Source organism: Monocercomonoides exilis (genome assembly GCF_001643675.1).
Source record: "Monocercomonoides exilis strain PA203 chromosome Unknown scaffold2-2631571, whole genome shotgun sequence".
Lineage (NCBI taxonomy): Eukaryota > Preaxostyla > Oxymonadida > Polymastigidae > Monocercomonoides > Monocercomonoides exilis.
This window is the reverse complement of record NW_027150547.1, coordinates 523,799-537,688: the sequence shown is the minus strand read 5'-3', so window position 1 is coordinate 537,688 and position 13,890 is coordinate 523,799. Positions and strand designations below refer to the sequence as shown.

General features: G+C 46.3%; 1 protein-coding gene across 1 annotated transcript; it reads right to left on the bottom strand.

The window, feature by feature from the left end:
- Positions 1-1,107: 1,107 nt before the first annotated feature.
- Positions 1,108-13,460, bottom strand: MONOS_1931 (uncharacterized protein; the record flags this gene model as incomplete). Its single annotated transcript, XM_067871815.1, has 2 exons — positions 1,108-12,291; positions 12,547-13,460. The coding sequence occupies 2 exons, from the start codon at positions 13,458-13,460 to the stop codon at positions 1,443-1,445; spliced, it is 11,763 nt and encodes a 3,920-aa protein (XP_067735634.1). The 3' UTR covers positions 1,108-1,442.
- Between the last annotated feature and the right edge of the window lie 430 nt (positions 13,461-13,890).

The following is a 13,890-nucleotide window of genomic DNA, read 5'->3' as shown; positions in this document are numbered from 1 at the left end:
AAGGCAGAGGCGCAAAAAGAAGCAGAATATGCGTTGTTTGCTTTGAAGTTCATGAGAATTGATTCAGTGTGCACATTGTTGTCTTTTTGAAGGGATTTGTGAGAATATGATATTTCTCTTTTTTCGACAATGGATTAAAGCAAGGATATGTGTTGAAGGGCTTTTGGGAATCATCAGGCAACACGAGGAGCATGGCAACCTCACGAATATGGGGTATCAGAGCGCTTGTGATCTTCTGATTTTGCAGCTGAAGAGAAAAGAGGCAGGAGTGGAAGATATGATTGAGGGAGAGCTGCACTTTGGGAAAGAGGCAGCGAATGAGCTTGAAGTGCTGATGGAATGTGTGGATTGGAGAGAAAAATAAAAAGAAAAAAGAAGTGAAAGAAAAGAAGGTGGTGTGGCTGATAATGAGATGGTTGGTGATAATATGGAACTTATTTTTGAGAGTGTCGATTGTGTTCCAAAGAATGTGTTGGGTTGGATGGGTGTGTCGTGTAGCTGGGCAGAACAACAAGGCGCTGTGAGGAAGATATGTTTCTGAGGTGCATCGAACAGGTTGGGTTTCTGATGAGGTTGGGGGATGTGTCGGTTGCAGTGCTGGTGAGAGGCGGATCTGTTGATGTTGTTCTGGAAGGATTGAGCCAGCCAACGCTGGAATATCTTGCAACTGAGCATTGCTTGGGTTTTGTTTCGAAGATGTTGAAGAAGCTGAGAGAAAGAACCAATTCATACGAGGAGAGCACCAGAAGATGGACATGTGAAAAGCTGGAAAGCGAAGGTTGCGAAGAGATGATCATTTGCTTCATGAAATCGTTTTGTTGCAAGTTGAATGGGCCATCAGCTGAGTGCATGGATAATTATGTTTTCTGAAAAAATGAAGATGTCTGTCCTTTTCACGGAAAAAGCACAAAGCTCTTAAATTGTTGTTTTATTTTTTCGTTTTTTCATGTGATGAGTGATAATAAAAATATTATCTTTTTGACGATCATATTCTTCACTAAAACATGTATTTTTTGGAAAAAAATTGTGTGTGTATTTGACTGATCTTTTTCGAAATCAAACTTTCTTTTGAATTTAGATCGAATAACTTTTCTCAATGAGAAGACAAAGATCATTTATCACTGTCTTCGAAGGTGAAATGAAAGGTCGAAAAAAAAAAACTAAAAAATGCCATGTTTTATTTCATTCAGAATATGGATTTGTCTTTTCATTGTTGATGAATAAACAAAAAATGTGAGAAGAAAAAAGTTCCTTGATAACTTGTTTGAGTGGCACCTCCTTTGCAAAGGAGTGTTCTTTCTGTTTTTGTAAGTTGCTTTCAACCAATTACAACACAAAGAAAACAAAGGATAAATAAAAATTTCACTCTTTACCATTTTTCAAAACTCACCAGTATTTGGTTCCTTTTGATCATTTTTTGCGTATATTAACAAGCACCGGACTCAACAAGAATCAGTGATAAAATGGATGCTTGTTGTTGAACACGATTCGCTTCCCGACCTGCCACTTTCATTGATTCTGCGATCCCCATCATAGCCAGTATTAAGTCCTATTGCATCAGAAATGGTGAGCATCAACGAACCAGCTGGAAAGCGTTGGATAAACTCCCGCTTCAGCTCGTTCAGTGATGGTCTCTCCTCTGCTGATTGTTTTTCGCACCTTCCAATCAACCCACAAAGTGAACTTCCTTCGATGGCTTTACAACCCTGCCTTTCTCCATTCACAATCTTCTGCCCTGCCACTTCTGCCTCATAATCCCCAAACGGGATCTTCAGCGTCAAGCACTCCCACAGCATCATCCCGATCGAGAATGACACTGACTCCTTTGTTGCCCCCATCTTCTTGTTCACCTGCAGCTCTGGCGCCTTCCACCTCAGGCACTCTTTTTTGAAACTATCTTCATCTTCAAACGCGGATGAGGGAAGAGAGTCACTTTCATCATCATCACTTGCAGAAGTTACAACAGTTGATGAAGAGATGGATGATGAGTCTGAACTATCATCTGACAATAAATCAGAATGCATCACTATGCAGATGACTATATGCTCTGAAAACAAAACAATATGTGGACTCAGATTGGCTAAAGATTGAAGAGGATTTTCCATTTCATCAAATGAATGAAGAGCAAGATTAGCCACCCAGAACAGGATCTGAGCAGCAGTTATCTCCCTTTCTTCCAGCGTCCCAATCGCCATCTCCTTTGTCTTATTCAGCCCGTGCAACAACATGAACAGTGAATCCCTCAAGTCCACAATCAGCTTCTCATGAGGAGACGAGCATGCCATCGCATCCACCAGATTCGACATCGATGAAGTGGTTGGGCACAGATCCTCTCTCCGAACAAATGTTGTGTCTGTGTCTGTAGTTGAAATGGTTGAAGTGGATGAGATGGATGGTGATGGTGTTCGCTTTCTTGTTTCCTCCTCTTCTTTTTCGTCAACTTTCTCCAGCATCCATTGAGTTATCTTGTCTGAATCCCTTCCCAAGATATATTCAGTCGATCCACTCTCAGATAATAAATGCTCGGATGACTCTGAGTGCTGCATATTCGTATCATATATTCTCTTCTTGATCCTCTCATCGTTTTTCTTCTCTGCCTCCCTCTCGGCTCTTCTCCATTGCTCCTCAGGTGACATCTCCATCGTCACCATCTCAAATGCCTTCGGATCTTTCTTCACTGTATCTTCCACAATTATTTCCAATTCTTCCGTTCTTCTCTTTTGCTTTCTCCATCGAACAACAAACATCACAAGTGAGATAAGAACAACCAATAATATCGCAGAAAGCACAATCACTATCAACAACCATGAAGATTTTCCTTCCTTTCCTCCTTCAACAATTCTTTCATCTCCATTTGTTTTTGATTCACTTCTGTTTTTCAGAATGAAGGAATCAGTTGAAGATGGATTATTTGCATCCCCAAAATGAATGCACACGCTCACTTCTGTTTCTTCTCCACAACTTCTGACCAGCTCTTTCTCCGCAATCCCTTTCACTTCAGTCTCTGATACATACCCTTCCTCCAGAAATGAATACTTCACAATCTCTTTCTCTTCTCCAACCTGTTTCACAATCATGAATGACAGGTTGCATGGCAGAAGAAGAGTGCCTCTGAACACAATATTCAATGTTCCTTCTTTCTCCTCTGTTTCAACTGATCGAAGTGTGGGGATGAACAATAACGATTCTCGTTCTGATCCAATCCCCCTCATCATACATCCATCATTCAGAATCCACAACGAAGTATTTGGCAGCACGCCATCTCCACCTTTCAGACTCTTCACATCCAGTGTGCCTGAACCAGAGCAAACAATGTTCCTTCTTATCGATGGATACTTCATTATAGATGGATTGTTGTTCAAAAATTCTCCTTTCTCGATTGTCACTTCCCCACCAGAAACAGACAGTGCGCCATGCTTTGCATTCCATATTGTTGTGTCTCTCATTGTCCCTACACTCTCCGATATGTCTGCAACAGATCCATTCCACCTGCAGATCTCCTCAGCTGCATCTGCATTCACCTTCGAAGTGCTTTCTGTCTCACTCCCATCAATCTTGCACCCATCCAGCATAGCCTCCCTGCTCTTCCACACCCCAATCACACTTCCCTTTGCTCCTGAGCTCTGACACATCTCGAACGAACAGTTAGACAGCTCCAACTTTGCTCCCTTGCATCGACTCGTCACTGCTGCTGCTCTCTCTCCAGCACTCGAGATGTTCACAAACACAGCTCGACTCACTTGCACAATGTCAGCTTCATCTCCACTTGCTGCTTCCTCCATCTCCACCACTGACCCCTTCTCCATCCTCATCCCCTCAGCCTTCAACTCGTCAATCACCATGCTCCCTTCTCTCACCACTATCCCTCCTCCTTGGCACTCAACATTCCCTATCCTCAACTGTCTCACAGTCACAGCTCCTCCACACCTCAGCAAGCACTTACCACACACATCCTCCATTTCACACCTACTCATCTCCAACTTCCCGCTTGCACACTCCATGAGAATAGGAACTGATGCCTGGTGTCCGTCTCCTTCCAATGAACTAAATCTCACTCGATCAAACATCACATTTCCTTCCTCCATACAGAAGAGACTTGTGTGTGAAGTGGGGAAGACTCGCGGCAAACCAAACTCCACCAGCTCCACAGCAGTGCTTCCTCCCACACCAATCATATATTCCCCTGTGCAGGATATGCCCGACCCAATCTTCACACTCGCCATCTCCCAGCTCTTCGACCTCACCACCATGCTCAAAATATCTATCTCCATCTCCACTTCGCTCTCCCCATCCACCGCCAGCATCGAGTTGAACTCTGCCACCACATGATCCAGTCCATATCCCAATGTCAGACACGGCTGCTCCACTGTCCCGCACTTCCGCCAGTTCCTGCCTCCTTTCCCAAGCACACTCGACACCACAATCGTCGCTGCCTGATACACTGTGATCAGATCCATCAGGTTCACTGGCGTCTCGCTCCGCCTGTCCACCCCATAGATTGCATTCCCTTGGATATACACCTCCTGCCGCAGATCCATCTTGAACTGGCTCTCGTTGATCTGCCGGCTGATGTTCACACACTCAACAAAGATGTCCCGCCCCACAAACGCGTTGTTTCCGCTCAACGACACCTTCTCAAATACAAAGTTCAGATCTCCTCCAAGCTCTGACCCCAAATACACTCCACCTCCCCGCCCCTGTGTTATCGAACAGCTGCTTTGCACAATCTTCCCTCCCTTCATCCGGAACTCTCCTCCCTCATTCAGCCGGAACTCCACCACTCCGCCTTTCTTACTCTCTCCTGCCTTGCATGACTCGAATGTGCTCTCATTCACTACCACCTTCACACTTCCACCACATACACTCTCCACAACACACGACCCATCATCCTCCCGCTCCACCATCACGAATGTTGATCCATTCAATGATACACTCGTTCCACTCATCCCTCCTGCATTTCCCAATCTACCGATATCACCCTTGCTGCTGCTCACAATACTGATTGCACAACCCTCGTGATACTCCTGCGAGCTCATCCGCACTTCCCTCAGATTGCAGCTCACCCCTTCAAACACCATCACCACACAGCCCTTCACCTTCATTCGCTCAAATCTCATATCCACCACCACCAATGCCCCTGCTTTCACAACAACAACCGATCCACACAACTCCCCGACAGATCCCACTCCTCCAACCACACATCTTTCCATTTCCAGCAGTGTTCCTCCTCCACTCAAAATCCCCTTCTTCTCCACTCCACCTGAACCCCCAACCACCATCTTCATCCTCCGAACACACAGCGTCCCAGCGTATGTGATGAACGGATCTTTACTCAACACACCATCCCCTTCTTTTCCACTGAATACGAGCTCATCCTTCACATCCTCCTCTCCTCCTCCTCCCACACCACTCACAACCATATTCTTCATTGTCCAGTCATCCTCCACTCTCGCCTCCCCTCCCACCACAATCTCTTTCATCTCCTCTGTCCTCTCCACTTGCTCCATCCCCTTCCACAGCGTCTCACACGGATCGTCCACATTTCCACACCGCATCACATCCTGCCCTTCTGAACTTAAATATATCTTCCGGCTCTTGTATCCCACAACATATCTCAGGAGATCTGTCTCGTTCCTGCTTTCATCACTCCCAACAAATCCGTTCCCGTTCTCTTTCATCCCCTGATAGTCAAACCCAAACGAAGTTGTTGTCACAGTTTTGTTCAGATCTCTTGCCAAAACAAACATATGCTCACCAACTTTTGCCCTGTTCAATTTGAACGTCACTCCATTCAGCTTAAACGGCTGAACAATCAGCGACCCTGAACAATCCACAAACAAAAACCCTCCTCTCCCAAATGCAACTGAGCACTCGCATTCTTCTGCCGTTGTGTTCTTCAGCACCAGAGTATGTTCACCCTTCACAATCATTTTCATCCCTCCTCCCTCCTTCTCTTCTGGAGCTTTCACCTTCTTCATTGTGCAATCTTCAATCATCACATTCGATCTGAACTCAAAGGCACTCCCACTGAATGTTGCCTTTTCTATCGAGCATCCAACGAGCTCCACCTTTCCGCCTATCGCCTTCATCACTCCATATCCCATCGCACTTCCACTCTCAAACTGGAACACACAATCCGTCATGCTCAATGCACCTTCATCTGTCTCCGAAAGCAGCACCACTTCCTGCCCACTTGCAAACATCCCTGGTAGAACAAACTCAACTCCTTCAAATCCTGCTCTCCTGTTGTTCTCAAATACACATTTCCCATCTCCTCCACTGATCTCCTCCCCAACCTCCATCACACACCTTGTAGCTGCTCCTGTTCCTGCCCCATTGCACACCGTTCTTATCCCCGATACATCAAACCAATCTGCAACCCTCATCTTCCCTTTCACCAAGATCTTAGCTCCCTCAACTGTTTCACGATCTGCATTCTTCACCCCTCTCCAAAATGTCTCACATGGCATTTTCTCACTCCCACATCCTATCATGTCGTACCCTCCTTCTCTCACGTGCACTTCTCCCCACTTATGCTCCACCAGAAACACTACAAGATCCACTGCCTCTTCAACAAATCGCATCTGATCCACTCCTTTTATATCCACAATCACCTCCCCTTCTCCGTTCTTCACTGCAAACCGAAATCGAGATCGAGTCACTGTCTTGTTCAGATCCTCACACTCCATAAACACATCTCTTCCACATGCTCCTGCGTTCTCTGCAAACTCAAGCCCATCAAAATTCATATCTCCCATTCTTGAGCTTGCAACATTCAAATATATTCCTCCTCCTCTTCCGCTTTCACCATTCACACAACACCTCTCCAACACTCCATCTGTGATGCACACGCTGCTTCCTTCACTCACTTCGCAGTGCACTCCTCCTCCATCCCCATGAGCAGATCGGCATCCATTGAATGTGCTGCCTTCTGTAATCTCCAAACTTCTCACATCCTCCATCCACACCACTCCCCCGTCCGTCGCATCCACTTCCTCCACACATCCCTTGTGCATCCCAAACTCAGCGTCTCCACTCCCTTCAATCAACCCCTTCCCAGTTCCTCCAACATTCGATATGTTCGTGTTGTTCATGATGATCATTCCTCCCTCCATCTTCACAAAGCCTCCATCCACTCCAAAATTTACATCTTCCACTGAAACTTGATTCATCCGTACCTCTCCTCCGGTTTCCCTCACTGTCCTCATCCCTGTCTCCCACCTCACATCAGCTCCTGCTTCCTCTCCCCCAACATCTGTTCCTGAACCTGCCCCAAACACACAGTTCATCACAATCACCATACCAACACTCACACTGATCAGCCCATCCACTTCCTCTGATGCCACCATTGGCAGTCTGAAATCCAGGCGGCTGAGTGTCAGTGTTGTCTGTGAGTCTCCAATGCTCTGCCTGAAGCATCCATGTTCTCTGACCTCCAAGCTGCATCCAGCACTTTTCCCTCGCACTGCCAGCGATTTCCCTTTCCGATCAATCACATAATCCATCCAGTTCCCGTTGTTCATCTGGATCGTCGTCTTCTCCTCTCCCATGTTCATAAACCCATCGATGAACCTGTCACAAGGTGACACCTCGCTTCCGCACGAGTCGGATGCTGTGCTCCTCCCTGCCTCCACATACACAATCGCCCCTTCCACAGGGAACAGATACTTCTTCACTGACAAGTCGATCACTGTGTCTGTCACCGAGTCCATCACCCACACATTCACCTCTGGCGTGCTCTCCTCATCCACTGTACCCATCCACAGATCCTCCCGCAGCATCACCTCTGGCTCCCCACACACAACAAACACATCCAGTCCCTTTGCTGCAGCATTCCCCTCAAACACATCCTCTCGAAGCGAGTACTTCGCCTCCCTGTCCTCCAGCTCCACAAACACCCCTCCTCCATATCCTGCTGTTCCCACCACTGCACACCTCTCCACCCTGTTCGAATCAAACACAAATTCCCCCTTCCCTGCAACACTCACAAACACACATCCTCCACAAGACGGATTCCCCATGCACACATCCTGCACAAATGTGCTCTCCTTCACCTCCACTTTCTGCCCTTCTCCCACTCTCCCTGCAAACACACCTCCATTCCCGCTCTTCCGTGTCTTTCCCTCCACACTGATGTTCTTCGCCCCAACACTTGCCCTTTCTTCAAACACAACAACACTTCCATCATCCATTGTTGTTCCCTTCACTGTACTGTTTTCCACCCTCAGTGCCGATCCCTCCCTCACGCCAATCAGCCCACTTTCGGCTCCACAAACAACATTCTCCATCTCCAATCCTTCAAACACTCCTTCACCTCCACACAGATCAAACAACTCAAATCCACCTGTATTCATGTTTGCCATCTTCAACCCATCCACAACCACCTTTCCTCCACTCGCTTTTATCAATGAATACTTCATTTTCAACTGCCCATTCATTTGCTCCACCTGGCAGTTCTCCAGCTTCAGCTCCTCTCCCTTGCATGCAAACAGACACTCCCATCTGGCTGCCGAAAACTCGTTGGGAACAGAAAATGATATATTCTTCACAAATACATTCACTCTGGTTTCCAACATCCCTACTCCCTCCCCTGCTCCATCATCACGAACCAGAACACTTGTCTCTCCTCCCTCAACAACCCCTTTCAACTTCACTCCCTGCAGCTCAAGCACCACATGATCTTTCAGCTCAAATGATTCCATCGCCACCACTTCTCCACTTCCAACTACTCCTCCAAAACGCACTTTCAGTGCCTGTTCAATTGTTCGACACGGCGCATATGCCATCCCACAACCTGAATGATCATATCCCCAGTCTGACTCTCCTCCAACATATGCTGTTCCACCAAACTGATCAAGATATGCACCAAGTGGAATTCCAAAAGTATCACCTGTTGAACAACGCTCATATCCCATCAGATCCCCCATCTCCATCTCACCTCTCTCAAAATTCATTGAGCCTCCACTCACAATAGCACTCAAATCCCTCCCTTCCACAAACACATTCTTCCCCTTCCATGCTTTGCACCCCTCAAACTCCAGCCCTTTCAATTCAAACCCACTCACACCATCTGAACACAATAAAAATACCCCTCCTCCCAATCCCCTTCCTTCTCCTCCTTCTTCTCCTTCTTCTCCCTCAGGCACTTCACATCCTTCAAACTTTGTCCCCTCTATCACCACCTCTGCTCCCTCACCCTGCCTCACAATCATCCCTCCTCCTCGAAGCCCATTCCCACATCCACACTTTCCTTTGATCGTGCAATTATCAACATGGACATCTCGCAATTGACCAGTTCCACTCTCCACTCCAATGCACCCTCCATCTCCTCCTCTGTGCCAAGCACAGTCAAAAACACTGTTGTTCACCTTCATCTTCCCACCTCCTCCAATATCAATTGGCACTCCCATAAACTCTATTTCCCCGCTTCCCTCAACCACAAACGCATCCAGTACCACTCCGCCTCCCTCAACTTTCAATAGCCCACTACTCGCACCATCCAATCCCTCTTCACCAGACAGCCTCATCACACACCACACCATCTCCAAATCACCTCCCACACACTCAATCAAACAACACACTCCTTCACTCTTCACCAACACGCCAAATGTGCAATTTGACACATGTGTTTCTGTTGTTGTGTGAATCATCCCATTTCCAACTCCCGCCTCTCCCCACGCCACATTCACATTTGTTCCTCTCTCCACACCCTTCAGCTCCCACTTCCATCTGCTCATCTCCACCTTCTCTCTCCAGCTGAACCCGTCATTCACAATTATCTTCTTCTCACTGTTTGCAAACCTCAATCCAACCAGCTTCCCAATAGTCGCACATCCATATCCTTCAAACCCACACCCTGAAAAGTCTCGCTTATTCACTCCTCCAACATGCCCCGCAACACCTTCCACTTCAACCATGAAAAACATCAGCGGAATCAGAAAACTCTCATCACCACCTTCAAACCCCATCGCTTCTCTCATTCTCCCTTTATCTGTCGCAATCACTCCCACAAACTTTCCTCCACTCACTGCTTCACTCAGATCTTCAGCTTTCACAAAAACATTGTCTCCTCCTCTTGTTGCTTCATTCTTCCCCACACCTGTCCCAAACACCACTCCACACACCTCATAATCCCATCCTTTTGATTCACTGCCTCCCTCCATTTTCAAAAACATCCCTCCTCCACATCCTCCAACTCTGTCTCTCAAACAGCTCCTGCACTTTTCAACAAATGTTTCTTCCTCGCTCCTCCCCATTCGAAAATATCCTCCTGCTTCTATCTCCACACACACTCCCCCTCCACATCCTTTCTCCACACAACACCCAGAAAAGCTGCTGTTCCCAATCACCACACTCTCCCCATCTCCAATTACACACCGCACTCCACTCCCATTCCCTGCTGTGCTCTCAATCCCGCTGAATGTGCATTTCTCCATCTCCAGATCGCTCCCTCCTCGTCCAACCACAATCCCACTCAACGAGCATGTTATCCCCTCAAATTTCGTCTGCTCAACAACAAGCTTCCCACTCGATGCATAATATACCAATCCATTTTCACATTCCACTGTTCCTCCACTAATGTTTGTCTGGGAAATCAATCCTTCTCCATTATTGCTCACACAGACCATGCAGCTCCCTCCAAAGCTCAGCCCACTCACTGCCACCTGTCGCACACTCAACTTGCCTCCGCTGCATTGCATAACCACATATCCAATCCTCTCTCCTTCCCCTCCCTCTAAATTGCACTGTCTCACCTCCACACTCCCACTCCGGCACGCAATCACGCTTCTTCCTTCACCCACACTTACTGGAAGCGATATCACCAGATTCACAATCGATGTTGTTGCTCCAGCTGTTGTGATCACTCCCTCTGCTCTCCCACTCTCTCTGCTCTCTATCACTACTCGAGGTGGAGATGCCTGTCCTTTCACCACAACAACTCCATTCATAAGTTCAACCTCGCCTTTCACCACTGCCACGCTGCTCGCCACAACTGTTATCCCTGCCCCAGTCCCATGCTTCCTGATCGCATAATCCACACTCGCACACTGCACATCTCCAAATCCACACATCTCCCAGTCTCTCTTGTTCCGCCCTCCAACATAGTATTCATTTGGCTTACTCCGCAGATACACCACAAGTGGAATAACATTCGCTTCATCCCCATTCTCAAAACCACACACCTCACTCAGATTGCTTTCATCAATTGCAAACTTCAGCCGCTCTCTCTTCGCCACCTCTTCCATCTGGGGTGCTCTCACAAACAGCTTGCTCCCTGCCTTTGTTGCCACACACCCTTCAAAAGATGCTTTGTCAATCACAAAATCATATCCTCCTTCCTTCACTTCAATCATCATCCCTCCTCCACACCCTCCTCCTCCGTTCTGCCCTTTTTTCGCCTCACACCCACCAAACAAAACTTCGCTCTCATTCCCCACACGAGCACGAGCTCCTGATTCCATCCTAACTGCCATTCCTCCTCCGTCCCCGCTCTCACATCTGCATCCCTGCATCGTCACATTGTTCATCAGCAACACTTCACCTTCTATCACACTCTTCGATATCACACTCCCACCTCCCCTCAACCTCACAATATTCCTGAAAGTGGTAAATGACATTGTCACTTTCCATTTCCCTTCAACATCGATAATTGGCGCATCTTCCAGCACAAAGTTTCCAATCTCAACCTGCTCCATCCCCACTTTCCCTTCTCCTGCTCCAGACACGATCAGTGATGCTCCAAATGCATTCAGAGATGAATGTCCGTTTGATGGCTGCATCCGCATTCTCTTCAATTCCACACTTCCACTTCCCCTCACAACAAACAGTCTCATCTCATGCTTCGTGTGTGAGTGCTCGACTGTGAACAAGCTCACAAAAACTCTTCCGCTTGTCACACTTAACAGACTGTCTCCATTCTCCATGCTGTTTGTGCTCACAACTGTCTCTTCCACACCCTCCCCACGCACACTCAGCTCCCGATTTCCAGCACTTATTTCTCCCTCCTCTGATGTGTGTGTTCCTTTCCCCAAAAATATCATCGACTCAAACTGAGTCATGCACTTCCCCAGCGAATGTGAAATTGTTCTGCATCCCGATTCGTCAGATAACCCACACAACTCGTCCCCGTCATTCCCACTTGTTGATACAAAGCAAGAGGTGAACAACTTTTTCGTTGTTGGAAGCCAATCTTTTTCATATTTACCTGTGCCCATATTAAATAACCGTTTTTCGTTAGTGTTTGTTGTATAACTCTCTTTGAAAGGTGTCGATGTGATATTCACATTTGCACTTGTTTGATAAAGACGAACATCATGCCCCAATGGATTCTCACCATTTGTGCAAGAACATTCATGAAAAAACAAAAAGAAAAATGCTTTCAAATTCGTTTGATCTCCTGGACATTTAACAAAATGGTGGCGAATTGCACCTCCTTCTTGAAAACTTGAACATTTAATAAATTGGCAACTCCTCATTGCAAAAATGCTGGAGTATGACCAACTCATTACAGCCCCGTAATTTCCTTTATTAACACATTTCACAAACTGGCAATCCATAACCTGGGCTTGTCCTCCATTTCCATCGTCAGATCCAAGACAGCTCGTTGGAAAATAATTGGAATAAACGCTTAAACAGAAAGCACTTCCTCTTCCTTGTTCGTAAACCTGACTGTTTTTGAACAGACACTTTCGAGTTAGTGAACACTCATTATTCCCAACCATGTTATAGCTTCCTCCTTGAGTCTCTGCTGTATTATTTAGGAAAAATGTTTCAATAACCATTGCTCCTTTTGAATTTGTCGCATCGATGGCACCTCCTCCTGTATATGCATAGCATCCTGTGAAATTGCATCTCGTAACGTTTAGCAACACTAAAGAAGATTTAACACTTAAAGCCCCTCCTGATCCGGCATCAGTTCTGCAGCCTTCGAATGTGTCGTCCTCAAATGAAGCCGATGCGTCAAGTTCTCTTCTTCCTTCGCTTCCTTTGTAAATATCGTATTTGTTCGGATGTCTGATGTTGCCTTGATAGGTGCAGTTTCGCGAGACAACAGATGATGATGGCATGCTCAGCGGAGGAACAATAGCCCCATCCAGCACATCCTCCACTCGCATGTATTCCACACATTCAAGCCTTGTTTTGCAACTGTATAGTCCTCCATCGACGAACCTCCACTGGCTTCCAACTGTGATGTTCGCAAATCTCGAGCCGATCACTTCAACATTCTCAAATGCTGGTGACACAATAAATGGAGCTGTGTCCCACAAGCAGAAGGATCCAAAGCTGCACGCTCTTATCTTTGCCTCTCCAAGCTCGTTCTCTCTTCTGCTGCATTGCCCAGAGAAAAACATCGGAGGCATCGTTTTCCCTTCCCATTCCATTTTCAGGCTTGTATTTTCCAGAAGGATTCTTCCTCCAATGCACAGAATTGGAGATTCATGTGCGCATTCCACCATCATCTCCACACATTCGAAATGCAAAAACGAGTTTCTTCCCACATCAATTCCCTTCCCTTTCTCTGATCCAAAAACTTCCAATTTGCGTATCGCAACTGAAGAATTCCATGCTTCAATTTGACACCTTATGATGCTTTTTGCCTCTCGTCGTTTGTCATTAATTATCAAAAAATCCTTATTATCAATATATTCTTCTCTTCTTTTTCGAGTTTCCTTTTCTGTTTCTTTTTCAATTATTTCTTCAATTTGTTGTTCTTTCACATCTTTTAAAAACGAGTCTTTGAGACAATTTCTGGAGCATGAAATGTCTTTTGCAAAAAAGTTATTTTTGTTTTTTATTTCATTGCGTCCTCTTTCAAATGGATTTATGCCTTTTTCTCCAAAATCAATAGAAATTCCTTTTTCTGTTCCTTCTTGTTCGTTCACACTTTTC